This window comes from Dermacentor silvarum, chromosome 6 (genome assembly GCF_013339745.2).
Source record: "Dermacentor silvarum isolate Dsil-2018 chromosome 6, BIME_Dsil_1.4, whole genome shotgun sequence".
Taxonomy (NCBI): domain Eukaryota; kingdom Metazoa; phylum Arthropoda; class Arachnida; order Ixodida; family Ixodidae; genus Dermacentor; species Dermacentor silvarum.
Window position 1 is genome coordinate 131,354,456 of NC_051159.1, and position 18,298 is coordinate 131,372,753.

Genomic DNA, 18,298 nt, shown 5'->3' on the forward strand with positions numbered 1-18,298 from the left:
CGCCAATGGGGTGGAAAGTAATCCATCGACAACATAACCCGTCTAAGCCGAATCTCCACTTAAATTCTTTTACTGTGACTGCTGACCGGTTCATTCGTATGGATGTCCGTGCCGAAAAACAAAAATAAAAAAAAAAGAGAAAGAGAGAGAGAGAGAGAGAAAGAAAGCAGAACCCAAGGATGACAACTTTCAGACATTGCGCAAACCTACCAAATGGAGCCCCATCATCATGCTTGGAAGTACCCTGTCGTATAAGCAAAGTTGAGGCTGGGAACGAAAAAGGAAAACGGAGAACGTGATCAGCTGATTCATTTCACCGCGACGAAAGATAGAGCGGTCCCGATCCCCTGCCTAGCTCTCTATTACTTTTACTCGTGCATCCGAGGGGGGCCAACTATCAGAAAGATCATTCTCCACGGCCAGACAAACGAGGCGGTTCGGCAAGAAGGCAAAGAGTCGGCGATGCCTCAATAATCGGGCAGCCGCAGACGACGGCGCCCGCCGGAGGATCACCGAGAAAGAAACAGGACCAACAGGAACGAACGAACGTGAGCGCCGTAATCACGGCAGCTGGAGGTAATTTGATCTGTCATTTGCGCAACTATCAGCACTGCGCCGCAGTCGGTCGGTCGCTTTCGAGGAGGGGGCGAGCGCCGCCGGCCAGTCTAGACGGCCGACGACACGCGTGCATTCGCCGCCGCCGCCCCCTCTTCTTCCCAAGGAGCTCTTGCTCGAGAACCGGATGCATCGCCGTGCAAGCAGCGCCCGTTCGGCCAGCTTCCTTGCACAGTGATCGCGGTCGCCCAAGAGCGCCGCCGCCGCCGTGCATAAAGAGCCGGACTCGAAGAAGCAAGGCCGGCCCGGAGTCCGAACTCTGAACCCGGGCGAGGAGGACGAGGAGCAGCAGCAGCAGAAAACGGTGCTTTGACCTCGGCGCCGCTTCGAGCCGTCGCCGACGGGGGCGCGACGGCGGCGGCGCGCCGAGGGCGAGGAGGCTGCGCCGGCGCCAGCGGGGCCCCAGCAGACGCGCCAGTCGGCCTCTTGCTATGCGCCGAGTGCTGTTGTGGGACGACTGTATCTACCGTGTGGGGGCGCCGCGCGTCGTCGTCGCAGCAGTGATGGCCGCCGAGCATCAGAAGCGTGTCTCATCGGCAGTTGCGGGCCCGTGCTCTGGCACCGGTCGTGTTTAGCAGTGCGGCCCGGCGGCAGCAGTGTGCAGCAGTGGCGACCGTGTGCATGTGGCGCGGTGCTCGCGGGCGGCCGTCGAGCCCCAGAGCCGCCGCCATGGGGGCCGGCGGGGCCGCACTGGGGCGGCGGCGACAGCGGCAGCGGTGAGCAGCGCGTCCCGCTCGGCGGCCTGTATGCCACGGCGAGCTGGGACACCTCGGCGCTATGGTGTGCGTTCATGTTCGCCAGTAAGCGGTGCAAATTGGTGAAACGCCTGTGGGAAGAAAGCGCCAAACTGGTGGTGTCGTACTACGCGTCGTCGCAGCCGCCGCTGTGCGCGGCGGCATCGCCGACGGTCAGCTATGAAGCCTTCTGTTCGCTGGAGGACCGCAAGGCCGTCGAGTCGATGCTGAAGCATCTGTGCGTATCGCAGCTGCAGACGATGCTGCAGGCGGTGCAGACCAAGGGACGGGACGGCTGCGAGTGCCTGCTGTTGCCACACCACGACGTCAAGCTGCCGCACGAGGTCGTGGCGCCGCACGTGCTCTGCTGCCGACTCTGGCGCTGGCCCCAGCTCCGGCACCACTACGAACTGAGGCGCTTGCCCTGGTGCGCGGCCGCGTCGCCGCCCGTGGTCTGCTGCAACCCGTACCACTGGAGCATCGTGCAGAAGCCAGGTAAGTCAGCTTGTTGCCGCCGCCGCCAGGATGCCGGCTTTGCGGCTGGCAACTACTGCGATTCCCTCCCTATCTCCTCCGCTTGATCGGCGCCGGCGCGGGGAGTATATTTATATTTTCCCGCAGTACCGGCAGCGGCGAGAGTGGGCCGTAAGCCATCTGGGCGAGAGTAAAAGCCGCATTGTTCAACTTTCTCTCTCTTTCGCTTCTTCAGGCTGCTTCTGAAGATGCGGCAGACTGAGGTGTTCACTGCAAAGGAGGGCCTTGTTTGCTACGCTTCGCATCATTTGGGCAACTCGCCTGACGTTTGCACGCAACTGCTGTTTACCGTTGCGCAACGGCTCACTCCCTGGTGACGTTTGGTAAATTCAAAATAACGCGCCTTTGTATCAACTTCAGCGTAGTTGTCAAACCTGTCGACGCCCCTGATCATTCGCTTTTGGAAACAGCTGCAGAACGGGTTTGTTTTAATCGCCGTTTACACCATGTCTTATGCGTCAAGCCACGTTCATTGCGAATTGTTCGCGCCCTTTCATTTTGCTGCATATGGCCCAACAAGCGGGCTTCCCGAGATACCTTGGTATACCGCGAGGAATATTCGCTTGACATCCTAGCGCTTCTTCTTACCGGCGGGAAGTAAAACGTTTTATGTCCCTGGCGTTAGCCCGCGGTCACACTTTTATTTCCTATCGTTCATGCCCCTTCCGCTTGGGTATCGTTTCGTGGTAGCGGTAGAAGCTCGTTAACGGCCTTCGGAACAGCAGGCGTCCGCTCGCCTGACTCCCGCGTGTTTGGATAGAAGCTGCTTGCTAGGCGCAGGTGCAGCCAATGGACACAGGCACGCCTCCAAAGTGCCGGACTGCAACGGCATTCGCAAGCTGTCGTGGCTGCAAGCCAGCTCAGCGGCGTTTCGAGCATTGGCAGCGCGCGCGCTCGCTCGCTTCCCACATGTTTTGGACGGAGCTCAGTCGGTCTTCGGCAGCGACTGGTCAGCGAAGACTGCGCCAAATGTGAAGAAGGAAAGGCAGTTTTATTTACAACGGCTTAGCCATGCATTGCACTGCGCGCGGAAGCTTCGTCTTTGAGAACGAAGGGACTGTTTGGTTTCCGCGTGTTCGTGCGCAGCTGCGTGTGTTTTACTGCCTTCGAGGCGTGAATATATAAGCGCTTGCCCAGGTTTTTTTTTTTTTTTTCTGCTCAAAACGTAAGGAAATTTTAGCAAGCCCTTTTTGTCATCTTGGCAGGGGCGACTTTAGACTTCCAAGAGACAGTTTGGCATCAGCTAGAAGGAAGACTCTACAAAGGGCTGCTGCTCGGAAACGTGTACGAGGAGAAACAGAAGGAACGAAAATAAGCGAGGCAGAAGTACCCCGCGGACATAAAGCGCGCACTATACGGGAAGACGAAAAATAAGAAAGTGCCTTGACGTTGGCTGAGCGAGCGGCTTCTAAAAATGGCGACCAAGGCGACTCTCTCGCTGCGCCTTCCGTCGTATAGTACATAGTGTGCCGACTTGGGCGGTGGCGCTCAGAACGTGCTTTGTTTAAGGCTGATTCACACTAGGCCGACACGACACCGATTTTGGTCTGCCGACTGTTGGCAGCGGCGTTTACCTTCCCTTAAGCCGTTGGCCACAGCGTTTTCCGTCCTGTTAACTGCTGTAGCCAACAGTCGGCAGACCAAAGTCGGGGACGTGTCGGCATATGTAGTGTGAATCAGCCTTTACGGTTCCTGTTTTGGAGCTTTAGCGTGGTTTCGCCGCACGGATGCCCTGCAGTTCTGAAACGCTCGTTGACGGTTTTTCGAACTCGGCTTCATTTTGAAAGGCATTGACCAAATTCACAACCCTTTTCGTTCGGAAGAACTGCATGCAACTGGCGGTCCGTAATCGCTGATATGTTCACTGAAGTGGTTGGTTGCCAGTTGTTCTCCTCGACCCATCCAGTGTTCCAGCTGCTCTGCGGTCTTTGGATTCGGGCCCAGAGCGTGCAGTGCGATACGAAGCGCTTGCACTAGAGACGCGCCGGGGGCGTGGCTATACATATAGCGCTGACGTTGCTGCGTTGCGTCGGTTTAAATTGTACGTTGTCGCGCGTCATTTTTGATCCGAGCTCGTTCTTTATGGTAGCTCGTGCAGGACGGTTCGCATCCTTGAGCGACGTGTTTGATGATACTGGAGTCCTTGAGTGCTTTCATTTGCTCTGGCGCTTCCTCGTCTGCTGTGCCCTCTGGAATGCTTCGCTGGAGACGAACGAAGATTTGCGGGTCGTTTGCTGAGGGCAAATGCGTGTCGCGTGCCAGTCACATCTTAGAGTAGCCACGTCTTTCGCCTGCCCTGTGGTGTTGTTGTGTAATGATGGAACGCTTCGGCCAGTACTGCTGTGAGATTGCGTGTGTATTGAGAAATAGCCGTGCTATGGAGACAATATACGTCTATACTTGGTGCTTTTCCGTGAAGCTGCGCGTTATCATAGGAGATTTGGCTTAGTTCGCCGAATTGTATGTACATAAAGTGCGCATAATTATTACATGCACTCCGTACTTTCACTGTGAATTAAACAAAAATAATAATAATAAAGTATATAGGTGTGTGCGAATAGTAATTTTAGAGACTGAATCGGACAGTGCCAGGATCGAATCGAATACCTTTTGTATAGTTTACGAATAATGAGCAGCCGTTTGTATCATTAATATAATATGATGTTCACGTCCTAGTATATTCACAACACTCGCAAACTTCATTCATTGCATTGCACATTATACGAAGCGTCGTTTATTAAAGGAACAACTGGAGCATTTAGGAACAACTGAGCAGTTTGTTTGCGTACTCGGCACTCTTCGGTCGGTGGTAATGATTGCGTTTTACCGGAAACGTCTGGCTCCCTGTGTGCGTGCTCCACTGCGCAGCTTCTCGTGTTTTACGTCTCCTAGACCTCCGGGATGACGTTTATTGAACTTTTTTTTTTTCCAATCCAATGTTTGATCGCGCACAGTTGACGATTTAAAATATTCGAAGACTGTTTGAGAACAGTATTCGTGTTTGCGAATACTGACTGTTATTAGGGGTGTGCTAATAGTGATTTTTTGAGACCGAATCGAATATTGCCAGAAGCGAATCTAATCAAATACTTTTCGAACAATGAACAGCAGTTATCACAATTAATATAAAACAGTGTTCACATCTTATAGTATTCCTAAAGTTATGCAAGTTTCTGTCATTACATAGTACATTATGATGTATTGTTTATTAAAATCACAAATGCAGCATTACGAGCAAGGACTCTTCAGAGAGCTAGAATAATCGTTGTATAGCCTGTGAAGTATGGCTACTAAGCGGTGTAGCCTGCTCCACTACGCAAGTTCTCATGTTTTATGTATCTACTATGCCCCTGCGGGGCTGAAAGTTTACCGTACATTTGCTTAAATTTTATGTTTAAATGGGTGCAGTTGACGTATTGAAGTATTTGAAAAGTATTCAAAAAATATTCGTATTACCAATAGCGACTATCCGATTCGAATACCGAATCGAATAGGACACTATTCAATTCGTTATTCGAAAGTTACGAATATTCGCACACCCCTACTGACTATTCGATTCAAAGAACGAATAGAATTGGGACAATATTCACTTGGTTAATTCGAAACTTTCTAATTAACCAAGTTGGTATAGCGAAGTTGGCAGTTGGTATTATGAAGCGTTATCAAACAGCGTCAGAAGACCACAAGAAGCGACGAAACACACGTGTTGTTTGTGTGTCTGCAAGTGTTTGTCCTCCTACGGGCCAGTAGCACGACGAGAAGTCATGCTTTGAACCGATCCTCTCGATCTCCGCCAATGTTCACTTTCACAGTAAGGTCGTATGTCACAGGCCACTTCCGCACACTGATGAACGCACAGCGAGACGATCAATACGACGATCGGCAAGGCGTTCACGTTGTTGATCCGACATTTTGGCCGTAGTTTCTTCCGTTGTTATAATATGTAAACTCATTCCCCTGTATTTTTTACTCTTCTTTATGCCCATCACAGCAGCACTGTATTTCGTCCCTGACCTCAGGTGCAAGCCATCGGTAGCGGCAGAGTCGCTCCGAAATGCGCCCCTTCCACCCGGAAGTGAGAAAAATCCCCGTAAATTCGCTTCCGGCAAAAGGATTTTAAACCGGCTCGCTCGCACGTATCCTCCCTCAAGTCCCGTTGTTGAAACGTTGACACCAGGCCGAGGCCTCCATTGTGGATCCCCCAGGCAATATAATGGATAGTTTCGCGGTTTGGAAAGCTTAACATAACGAGATTGTCCGCGGTGTCGTCTCCGCCCTTGGTCATTCGCTTGTTGTGTCGTTCCGCCGTTCAAAAAAAACTTTCGTACGCTAGCTTTGCCCCGGTGTTGCTACCATGACGCCCACTTTTCTGAGTTCGTTCGCGAGTGAAATAAGCTCGTTTTGTGCTCATAAATGAAGCTCGCGTCGCTGTTCTCTCTCTTCTATTGCGTACCCCTCTCTTCCCTCTGGGCGCGTTGGCTGGACAGACCTTGTGGTCTTGCTTGGGGGTCATTAATCAGTCGTCGCTGCGGCGGCGGCGGCGCTCGGAATCTTGCCTTCTTCGGCGCCTTCCTTCTTGGCCGGCTGGCACGCGCCCGCACTAATGGATCGACCAGCTTATCCTCCTCGTCCTCCTCTGGCCATGAATTCCGGTGGCCGGCAAAGGCGCGCCGTGTGTGCGTCTGGAAGGCGACCGTGCGCGCGCCTTTCGTAAGAGAACGTGCCTTCTTATTTTTATAATCGTCTCGCTTCGCGTTATGCTTTAATGCTACTCCGTAAACGGGACCGCGTAACGGTTCGACATAGTTTAAACCATCCCGATGGCGCCACTATCTTAAATGCATCATGTAGACGTATAGAGTGATGTAACCAGGGGTAAATAAATTTGATTCGGGGGGGGGGGGGGGGGGGGCAGAAGCAACTTACGCAGCATTGCCTTCCAAGTATGAAACGAAGTAGTTGTTACAATGTGAAGTCGTTCAGCGGTCAGGACAAGAGGCGCGCTTGTGCCTTTCGGCCAGATGACGCAACGCGACTGCCGCTGTAGCAGTACACACTTGAAAAACATGATTACCGCCACGGTCGTGTATGCAATATGTCCGCATTGCTTGGCGCTGTTTGTCGGCCTCAGTGTTTCTCTGCCTTGATGGATGCAAAGAAAGAAATTGATTGTCTGCTGCGGTCCATAACTTAGGCCTATGCGTCTAGTATACGCAGCGCACGTGCTGTAATCCGCTGCACCATTCATTGTTTGTTTTCCATCTCAGTAACTACTCTGCTCCTTGTTATAGGCACTACGGCGTGAGGTACAGCAAGATTCTAGCTCTGGCCGCGTAGGCGCTCACACTCCGTAGGGGATCAGGAGAACTGAATAAAAGTTTACGATATAGGGGGCGTGGTGAAGAGTAAGGTAGCTATAAGGGTGCGTACGTTTAGCGAGCGGCAATGAATGAAATCAGAAAGGAGGGGGGTAATAAAAAGGGCAGTACGGTGCTGTTGGAAGTCAGATCATGGTGGCGGAGAACGCGCAATTGCAGGATAAAAGTTACAAATGATTATTTGTGCATAGCGTGTGGAAATGGGGCAGAGACCATTGAACGTCTTTCTGGTAGTATGTCGGAGCATATCCGGGCAGCAATTAATGTGGAGAGTATAGCGTACTCCCGTTAAGACGAACACGGGCCAGCTCAACATTCGGATATACTGAACGATGTGTGAGTGCTTGATTAATTTGTCATAGGCCCTTAAAAATTAATCCGCCTACACGAATCGCCCGTTCGGTTACGTCGAACTTCCAAGGCCGTCAGCCATGTATACTCGATTAGCGAGCGAGCTGTAGCAAGTTATCGCTCAGACAAAAGGAAGTTGCGTTTCTAGCTGTTCATATACTACGCCATTTTCGACGATTTCAAAATGTGCAGGGCTGATATAATGATAAATTAGCATTAACTGAGGAGTTCCTCGAGGTTCCTTTGCAGGCTGATAATGATGGCGATGACGCTGCCCAGGAACCACAAGAACGAGTGCTGCTCGCATATATGACGCACCTGATAAATGCCCCAGGTACTCTTGCTCAATTTAAGGCAGGGTAAGGGTAGAGGGGGGGGGGGGGCACCGAACAAATGGTTTTTGAGAAAGAGGAAATGTGAGTTTCGAGATATAGCGTATTTCCAGAGCGTTTTCTTTGGATCCCCGAAAAGTTTAGACTACATCGCTGTGTTCATGGAAAGAAATTACTTCGGTATTTCTCAATGCGATTAAGATTAAGTTTAAAATTTCGCGTTTGAACACTTTTAAGAGTTCCTTAAATAATTATTGTTATTTAACGACCTGAACTCACAGCAATATATATATATATATATATTTGCCTGGCCAAACAGCATAATTAATGAACAACACTGAGTCGATGACATGCTCGTATCACACACCTGGATTTACTCAATTGAGCTTCGAAATTGGATTATGAACATCTCGAATTAGGTGCGATTTTGAAGATTTTTTAACAGTGGGGTACAGTAAAATGTGACTGCCTCTAAATTTGTCATTTAAACTGGCCCCGAGGCACCAATATAAAAGTTCGTTGATGTTTTTTTTTTTTTGTTTGTTAATTTAGTCTTCTGAAGCTCACGTTATCAGCGGCAAAGTATGTCCACCTCGCCCTTTTTTTTTTTTTTAATAAAAAAATCTGTATGGTCTAAAAAAAAAAAACCCTTATTTAGAAGAAGTAAATAGCAGGAAAAAGAGCAACAATGAGGCACTCTTTTGACATTCTTTAGTTGCTCGGTCGCTGGCAGTATTCGGTTGCGAGGAGCTTCAGTATGAATAAAGGACATCGCGGCGGAAGAAAAAAAAATGGAATAGAAAGAAGTAGGGCGGACTGGAGCCATTGTTCTACGCGTTTCACAAAGCACCATTGTGAGGGTATTATGAGTCATGCCGCAACAGCGAGTCACACAAAACAAGATTAATACGCTCGCGCGGCTTAGAGCAATATATTACTGGATCCTCTATATGCGAAGGCGAAAGCCCGAACGCAGAAAAGAAAGCGGTGGGTCGACGAAGGAAAACAAAAAATCATTAAAAACATTTTAGAGCGGCCTTGAACCTCTCGCGTCGTGGAACAAGCTGAGGGAACACTGACCTGAGAAGATGCATTCACTATTGCGTGCGGACTTGAAAGGATAGTCTCTTTCTCTCCCTTTAATTGCGTTAGCTTCAAGTACCCTATAAGGTAACTGACGAGCAAAGTTTAGTTGAAGGTATACGTAGAAGGAAAAAAGTACAATGAAGGCGCCGGTTTTCCATGCGGCCATGGATCTTATGACTATTGACGCCGCTTTCTTACGCGTTCTTTGCTGCCTCTCGAATGGAATAAATGTGCGTTCAAAATGTAGAGGTACGCATTCGTTTCTTTTTGCTATAGCACCTGACGCACTCGGTTTCACCTAGAATTGTGCGAACCGTTGCTTAATCCGCGGTCTTGATCGATGACGTCTTAAGAGCTATTTAGGAGGGCGTTGTGTAGCACTTGCAGCGCCGCGACAGCGTACAAGAGCGATACTAAGAGATGAAAGGCAGAGAATTGAGTTCAGTACGCACATTATAGTGCGTACTCCTATAGTGCGTATTGAGCTCACTACGGACAGTTGCCTGTCCAGCGAAGCCACCGTGAGTCTATATAATCCGGATTTGTTGCGTATCTAGACCTGTTGCTCCATGTCGGGTCTCTTGTGATCGTAAAGTGAGTAAGGCTAAACAATGTCCTTTCTGCGGATCGTCATCATTGGCTTGCGAATACCTCCAGCACTATAGAATTCGTTTTTAGGTACTGCTTTTTCTGGAGCTTCCTGTTGACAGGGATTACGACTGTAGCGCCGCTCGCGTCCCATGTGGTCGTATTGTGAACTAAGTCTGAACTTTACACGTCTAATCTCTGCAGGACAAACGGTGATACAGAATGTCTATACTACACTGTTCAGGAACAGCTTGCCGTCACGGATACAGACGGCATGTGTGTTTAGTGCCGGAAACTACGGGCTAGTGATATTGACAGGGATGTTAATAGGATCGTGCGGTCGCGGTTGTCCAATTCCGCGTCACACAAACAGCGCGGAAGTCTCATTACACGCGACACGTTGTGGCACATTTCGCTCAGCGGGGTTGCAGACGGATGCGGCATCAAACAGTGCGGAAGATCGTTTCGCGGGCGCATTACGCCATGATGATAAATTCGCCTAGTTGTGAAGCCGGAATGGTTTTCCCGGACGAGAATCGACCTCTACAGCAGGCAGCTATCCTTGCGAAGCGCTGGTGCAACCTGAAAGCATGCATCCGTGGCCCCGAGAAGGGTTGCTTAAAATTTAATTGGCAGCTCGTTTCCCCATCCTCGAACCACAAACGGTGTCGTCTAACAAGCAATGCCTTCCATTGCTTCGAACTGTGTAGAAAAGGATTGTTCTGGTGGAGGTTCGAAGTTAAATCCCTACTGCTGGACCTAACAGTTCGTTTTTTTTTTTTTTTTTTTTAGACGTGCGGCACCATCATGGCTTCTTTTTCGCGCCAGTTGCGTCAAGTATCTTGTAGAATCTTCGGGATCTGCTTACTTAAGACAGGAACATTGTAACTCTGTAATGTGCCGGTTGACCGCCAGATCCCTCACGTGCGCGGCGTTTCAGGGAAGTTTCACCGGCAGCATGATTTTTTTTCCATACCGAAAGGTGTGGATCAGCTGGTTAAGTTTCACGGTTAACAGCACAAAAAGCCACACCAGTGCAGGGGCCGTATTCTGAAACGATCCACTTCGGCGATACTATCGCCTTCGCCAACGGCGCGTGCTGATTTGTTGTTTTAGCAAATTTTGATGAGTTGATTGACTGGTTGGGCACGACGTCGTCCAGTTTTGCTCAACCAGCCAATCAGCGCGCGCCTGACGACGATATTGTCGCCAAGGCGATACTATCGCCGAAGAGGATCTTCTCAGAATACGGCCTCAGCTGATAGCACAAGCTCGTGTAGAGTCTGCATCGACTGTACAAGCGTTGCAGGGCTGCAAACACAGTTAATAAGGCGACGCTTGACACATGATGAGTGTAGCATTCAACGATTGAAAAAGCACAGATAACGTTCTGCTTCTCCAGCTAACTTGCGTTCTAGAAGTCAGCGGCACCGCTGCCAACACTATGGTCGCACCGAGCGCCTGCGCTCTTGGCATCCCACGGGGCGAACGCATGCGGGCTGTTCCGCGAAGCTCCGAGATGCGGGAGAACCGCGTGGCGAGATAGATCGCATCTCGCCTTCCCGGCGGAATCTTGTAAGTCGGCGCTTGGATATCGTCCGCGTGCGGTCCCTGCGTTGTGTTGTCCTTGACGGACCCGCTCCGTCGAGCGGCGACGTTTGGCATGTATTTAGGTATGCACTTTTTCTGCCGCCTCATTTAACGCTACCCTTCTATAACACTCCCTACGCCGCTCTCTCTCTCTCTCTCTCTCGATGCTGCTGCTGCCTGTTAACTCTTTTCCGTCATTATCACCTCCTCTCTCGCTGGCCGTGCACATAGACGGAGCCCCGCCGCGCTGATCTCGCATGTATGTCGGGGCTTATCTGTTGCAGGCGTCTTGCCCGCGGTAGTGTGGAGCGCGCATGCTACTTGCTAGTGCCATCACACTGAGAACGTGCAGTGCAGCAAAAGCTACGAGGTGTACTGAATTTGCTATACTGCGCTTTCTGACAAGCGGCTCTAGCCTGGACAGATGTTTATAGTGCTGCAAGTGCTACTGTGCTGTGCGACCTGTGACCGATTGTGTCTGCGCTTCTTACTTCTTTATCTCTACTTTGCCGTCACTTTACCTCCCCCTCCCCTCTCTCCACAGCGTAGGGTAGCAAACCGGATCTTCCCATCTGGTTAACCTCCCTGCCTTTCCCCTTTCTTCTGTCTCTTTCTCTGACCGTGCCTGCGTATGTACGAGTGCGGGCTCGCGTGCGCGCATCAGTTGCTAGTGGGCGTAGCCTTACAATGCTATAGTATTCGCGCGTTAATATCTCATCAGTTTCTGGGTAGACATACGCTTCCGAAGGGTAAAGAGCATGCTTATTGGAAGTATAATAGTAAGCGACTTCAATGGAAGTCAAGAAAAACATTCGCATTCTGGTTGGAATATCGTACTCTCCAAGATGCTAGCTTAAAGATATACTAGAGATAAACACTGACTCAGTTTAGATTCATGGAGTATTTTTAGAGAACTCTACTTCCGTTGATTTCGCGCTAATACGCTAATTGCTAGAGAAGAAAATTATCGTCAAAGATTTAGTTTCGAATTTTGCGCCGAACCCTAGGGTCGGAACGTCTGCATGACATCACGATTGCATTTTTTTTTTTTCATATTGGCCGTTGTGGTTTAGTAGAAGTTCTTGAAACTTCCGAAGTTCAATCTATCGCTGGAATACATTGTAATCAATATTGACCGACAAAAATTTAATTAGGCTCGAGCAGACGGCTTATAACTTCGTGACGTCACGGCGTGCTGGTGCGAGAACGTCAAGGCGGCGTCGCTACCCGTTATTCGTTTTTGCGTCTTTTCTGGCCTACTGCTATTGTGGAAGGGTAGTTTACTAACACAGCTCAAACCACTTTTCTCTCTAGTGGGAGTCCCGCTAAACGCTGCGGGTTCGAGGGCCGTGGTGCGTGGCGCACGTTCCCCTCACCTGTCGCGACCTCTAGCGTCGGCTTTTTGCTGCACTGTGGTGTTAACTGCATAGTGCAGTGGCATGCTCCGGGGTGGCGTCCCGTCGACTGCTGCTCCGCGCGTTGGCCGCGATTCGACTTGTATCTGCTCCCTGCGCTCTGCATCGTCGGTTCGCCGCCACCGCCGCTGGCGAGCGAGCGGGCGGGCCTCTTATTTTTAGCCCTCGGGGGCGACTAATTGTCTGGGAATTAACGTGCCTGGGGGCAGCCGACCTAGCCCAGACGACGAGTGTTATTTCGTGCCTTGAGTCACGGTTTTCGTGCGTATTGCAGCCCCACCTCAGGGGTGTGTGGCGCCAAGTTTGCCGCTTGCCACATCTATAGTTCATTGCTTTTGGTGGATCGCGCTGGGTTCTCGCTTCCTTTTTAGCTCCCCTGAGAGACAAAAAGCTTTTTTTTTTTAATCAAATGAGGGCCTACACGCTACTTTGCATAGTGAAGGGATCGGGGACAGAAAGTTTCTAGGAGGAGGAGGGTGGGAAAAGCATAACAGAAACAAGAAAATATGTGATCTTGATATATGTACAGGTGAGACATCTGGAGGCGATGGCTTTGATGTAAATAGGCTAGAGCTTGTTAGATGAACTACAGTCTTGGAGAAATGGTAAATCTTGACATTGCTTCCGTGTGCTGTTTTAACATTACTGTCTTGGAGGAATAGTAAAGCTTGACATCGCTTCCGTGTGCTGTGTTAACATGTACTGCGTCGCTTGCAAATTGAACTGTGGCTGTGTTAATTGGTACATAGTTATATTATACAGCGAAGACAGTGGTGGCTTACTTGCTGCGGCGGCAACGTGTGTGTGGCAACGTACGTGGTCGATATCGAAGAAGCACAGGCGTATTTTGCAGAGCGAAGCGGGTGTGGCATACATGGAACACGCCCAGGATATAGCAGAGAGTATAGAAGTGCTAAGCTCGGATATAGTGAAGCGTCTGAAAAGACTCCGGTGTAGGTAAGGAATTGTACCGGATGTATTCAAGCGTCTGCAAACTCGGTTGCGAGAACATCGCTTATACAGCCTCGCTGTCATTGTGTTCGAGTTGCTAAGTTTCACTGCTTCAACGTTGTATAACTTCTGTAAACGTTTTTTTTTTAATTTATTGCTAATCGAAATTGACGCCTTTTTGTCACTGTATTCTTATGCAGCTAAGAACAAGAGGTCCCTCTGAAGTTCTAACGGTGGGACCTCTTTCTGTATAACATCTGTGTATATGTACCACTAATGAAACAATAAAATTGACTCTGAAATCAGCGAAGGTGTTTTTGCTTGTTTAATTTATTGGTAACGTGTTAGCAAGGACTGAAAAAACGTGACGCGATTGTGGTGTACATTCTCTGAGCATCTTGGAGAGTTTTGCCACTTCTCACTCCCCATTCAGAACTTCCTGATGACATCTGTAGTACGACTGACTGACGCGTAGAAGGCCTCCCAGCAGTTGCTGCCTTAAACCACTGCACGCAGTTGCATAGTGAGCATCGGAGAGTATAAGGCGAGCAATAGTGCAATTTGGGTCTCATTTAGTTACGTATATGCTCAAAGTGCGTTATATATGCTTTACTTTTGCAGCACGTGCGCTATAATCATGCCTCTGATTGTACAGGCTAAAGGTAGCAGCCCATTGGACAGAGCAGATACTTGTAGGTATTTGCTACCTGTTGCCAGGCAATTATCCAGCGCTAATATCTCCAGCGCCTAATTAAAATCAGCATCACTCTTTAATCTTTATCTCTCAGTATAGGACAAGGTTGTCTAGTTCGAGGCATTGCGGACGACTCAAGCTGTCTGAGGTGTCTCAGTGAGCGGAAGTACAGTCGCGGCCATCTGTTAAAAAGTTAACAGCGTGTGCAGCATATGATTCAGCTTTCAATCACCTCTCCAGGCTCACTGAGGCCCAGTCTGATTCAGCGCGTTCCAGAAACCTCGGGCAAGCGGTGTCAAGGGATTGCATGTCTGGCCTCGCTTTGGCACTTCGTTAGCGCTCATCGTTATTTGTCACACTAGTGTGTCATGAGTTGCGGGGAATAGATTTCACGTGACGTAATCGTCGCGAAGATAAGCACGGTAGATAGCTGTCACTTTCGTTGTGTGCGCTTAGCTTCAGAGCAGCGTGAGGAGCGTTCACTTCAGTGATGGCAGCATATAGCTGTCACGCGTCATACACTGCGATCCATCTTTGCGCTAGAACAAGCTTTCCTGGAATTTTCGAGCAAACGTTCGTGTCTATATAATAGCCTTTATACTACGTTTCTCTACGCGTCGCTGCTGGGAAAGCTAAACGGCGTGCTCGTGCGATTGAGACTGCGCTCGACCGGTGTTGGTAATTTCATTTTTTTTTTTTACGAAGTTGCCAGGTCGCGGCCCAGAACCCTCCATCATTAGCGAAACGTCGCCATGTGATGATGATGATCATTTGCTACAAATTTTGTCTATGTTTTAGTTCCTCCTAGACGTCTGGTTGGAGCAAGTTGGCTGACATTGCAAAGTCGCCGCAGCATTGCTTCTTGCCTCATTTTCGCTCGCTCGTCTGATGAGCATTCAGCTCGGTTTGCGCTTCGTGCGCCCCCGGCGCGTGGAACATAAATTTTGGGGACGGCTGCTGTCGCAAATGTACCTGGAACATTAGGAGTTTCAGTGTGCAGTCATAGAATCGCTACTGATGGCATCCTCGATTGCATCTCACACAATCGCGATGTTTCAGGTCTGACAGAAGAAGGACGGGAGAGGGAAGTTGCTCGAGCCTCGCGGTTGCGCTGTTTATCGTCGGTGGCGCGCGTGAAGTCAGGATTGTTGTGACGCGTGGGGGCGGTTCGATCAAGCCGCAGTGGTTTTCGCCATCCTCCATGTTTGCCAGCTGCCTTAATACGGCTTTTGCTTCTCTGTTATTGTTGTTGTTGTTTGCGTCAGAGGACTCGCGTGCTCTCTTTTGGAGGCGATTGCCGTGCGTCGCGGCGCCAATCACGCTGGTGTGGTTGAGTTAGGGAGGTTGGTTTTAGCGACTGGCAAGTGAGTTGCAAAAGTCTGTCAACCAGTGATCCGGTGTCGCTTGGGCGCCGGTGTTTTCGCAGCAAGTGCGGCGGCCGAGCATTGCGAAAAGAAGCGCGGTATGTGTGTCTCTTCTTTCCTCGGCGATGACTCGAGTCACGGACAATAATTCCTCGATGGTTTTGGCGACTCACTTCTGAAGAGGCGGCCACTCGACCTCGGCGGTGGCGTCACGGTAACGCGACTCTTTCTGAAAGGGCCATACGAAAAGAAAGGAAAAAAAAAAAAAAGAGAAGAAGAAGAAGAGAGAGAAGAAAATGAACAATGGCGCAAGGCATGTGTGCACTGGCTGACATCGGATATCCGCGCGAAATTACGTGGCGCCACAAGGCATGCCGGGAAGGCCGAGTCACTTCTCGTGGTGGTGGGTTGAACGCTCTTGTTGCCTCTTTCTGACCGCTGCTTCCTCCTTTCTCTTTTTTTGCTTCCTTGACGATCTCGTGTTCTTTCGGTTCTCCTATTGCTTTGGTCACTTCGTGCTGCCGGCTGGGGGGGGGGGGGGGGGGGGAGAGGAGGGAGGACTCATGATAACGTGCGATCGCTGTCGTCTTTTCTTGGACGGGGCTGTCGCTGTTGTCCCGCGTATCTCATCTCTGCTGTCTCTGCCGTTGTGGTGTGCATGTGATATCGCTTTCTTTTTTTCTTCTTCTCTTTTACCGTATAGGTTCTTGTCTGGTCTTGTCTGTATGGCCTATGGAACATACTGTGAGGAATTGACAAAAAGAAAAAAAAAGTGATAAGGAAGGCACACTTCAAGCATGCACATTTAACTCCCCAATTAAAATTCATGTCACAATTCTGCGAAGTGCATCTGCTTTTCAACGCTGCCAGAGTCGATATATTATAAACTGAAACGTATAGGAGTTTGCGAATACACTTCTGCAACATGCATGTTATCAAAGTAATGATTTAAAATAAGGTTCGTATTTCTCTGCTTTAGACACTTCAGCCCGCGCGGCGACACTTGCTCGCGTTGTATTGCTGAACCCGAGGTCATAAAACACGCCAAACATTCTGTCACGCTTGGTTGAAAGTAATTTGAAGCTATCCGTAACGGCATCGCCCATAGCCTGCAGTGCACGTAGCTTCTGGCTCGTTCAGACTTGTTCTCGACTCAGCCGTCGTACCCTCGCCAGTGTATTCTGCGCGCTGTTCCCGAGGGCTCGCACCATGTTCCGCGTCCACGTGCTTTGAAGAATGTTGACAAACATTCTGTGAAGGTTTCGGTAACACTTACATTGCATCTCGACTCGTGTCACGAGCTGCGGGGCATCCTGGTCTCCTGCCGCCCAACGAAGCTGTCTCTAGGTTTTCTTGAAAGCTATAAGGGGGACTTGAGGAGACTTGGCAGTATCACCTTTCGTGCCTGTCGGCATATATCGCTGTATGCTAGTGTGACGACAGTGTGTAATTTATTATTTTATTATTAAATTATGGAGTTTTACGGGCCAAAACCAGCGATCTGATTATGAGGCACGCCGTAGTGGGGGACTCCGGAATAGCTTGGACAACCGGGGGTTCTTTAACGTGCACCTAAATCTAAGTACGCGGGTGTTTTCGCATTTCGCCCCCATCGAAATGCGGCCGGTGTGGCCGGGATTCGATCCCGCAACCTCGTGCTTAGCAGTCCAACAGCGTGACAGTGTGTAATCGTCCCATTTATCATCCAAGAACTAGAACAGCAAACCAGGTCGTCAGCTACGCTGATGAGAGAGAGATAGATGCCTTCGTTATCGCCTTTATGTACGTTTGATAAAAATTAATATAGGAATAGAATTACAGGCAAAGAATCCTTCCGAAGTATGGCTCCGAAAGGAAAGTTTGAACCATCGCTGCCACCCTGCATTTGTTCTTGATGCGTGTTTATCTTTTCATCGTTCTTCGTTGCTTTCTCTGCTGGGTGTGTGTGGGTGTGATCGCTTTCCGTGATGAATACACGTCTCTCGCATGCCTCTCCCTGGCGTGTCTGCGGGCGTGTGCAGCTGTCGTAACGAAGGGCAGCCTTGAGGGCAAATAAAAACTCTCGCTGAGCAAAAGGGTGTGGTCTGCTCGAGGGATCACTGCTGAAGCGAGATGGCGTATTTGTGCGGTATTACTTATTCGCTTCCACGTGCAGTGACGTGTACACTCCGTCTCACAAACTCGTGCAGTGAGGCAAAGGGCTCGTGTGAGCCATTCAGTAATAAGCAGCTGGCACCGTGTTCCAGAGAAGGGTAGAGAAGCTCGCCCATTGCGCGCTACTAATCCTTTCCTGACGCTCTTCCTCGGGCGTTGCGCGTAGGGCGTTTAGGATGGATGGATGGATGCTATGAGCGTTCCCTTTGAAACGGGGTGGGGTGGTGGGTTGCGCCACCAAGCTCTTCTCTTTTTTGCCTAATGTCCTACGTATATCGTTGAAGAAAAACAAAAACCACACACAAAGAATTCCCAGCAGTCAAACTTTCTGAACCACTACTGGGAACTTTGTTCTCGTACGCTTCCGTTGTTTGTGGTCTTCCTAGTTTTCTGCCCCGAACCTGCAGTCGCCTCTTACTAATCTCTATAGCGTACGTGTTTACTTGTCCAAGCAGCGTGCTCCTTCTACTTGTGCTCGCGTCTTTCCACCTTGCGTCTTTCCACCTATATTA

The 18,298-nt window shown here is 49.8% G+C and overlaps 1 protein-coding gene across 1 annotated transcript in view; it reads left to right on the plus strand.

Moving 5' to 3' along the window:
* Nucleotides 1-228: 228 nt before the first annotated feature.
* LOC119456006 (mothers against decapentaplegic homolog 6) overlaps nucleotides 229-18,298 on the plus strand; it is a 99,173-nt gene continuing 81,103 nt past the window's right edge. The window contains exon 1 of the mRNA XM_037717589.2: nucleotides 229-1,844. Within this exon, the coding sequence (XP_037573517.1) occupies nucleotides 1,406-1,844 (439 nt within the window). The 5' untranslated portion in view covers nucleotides 229-1,405. The remainder of the gene's footprint in view (nucleotides 1,845-18,298) is intronic.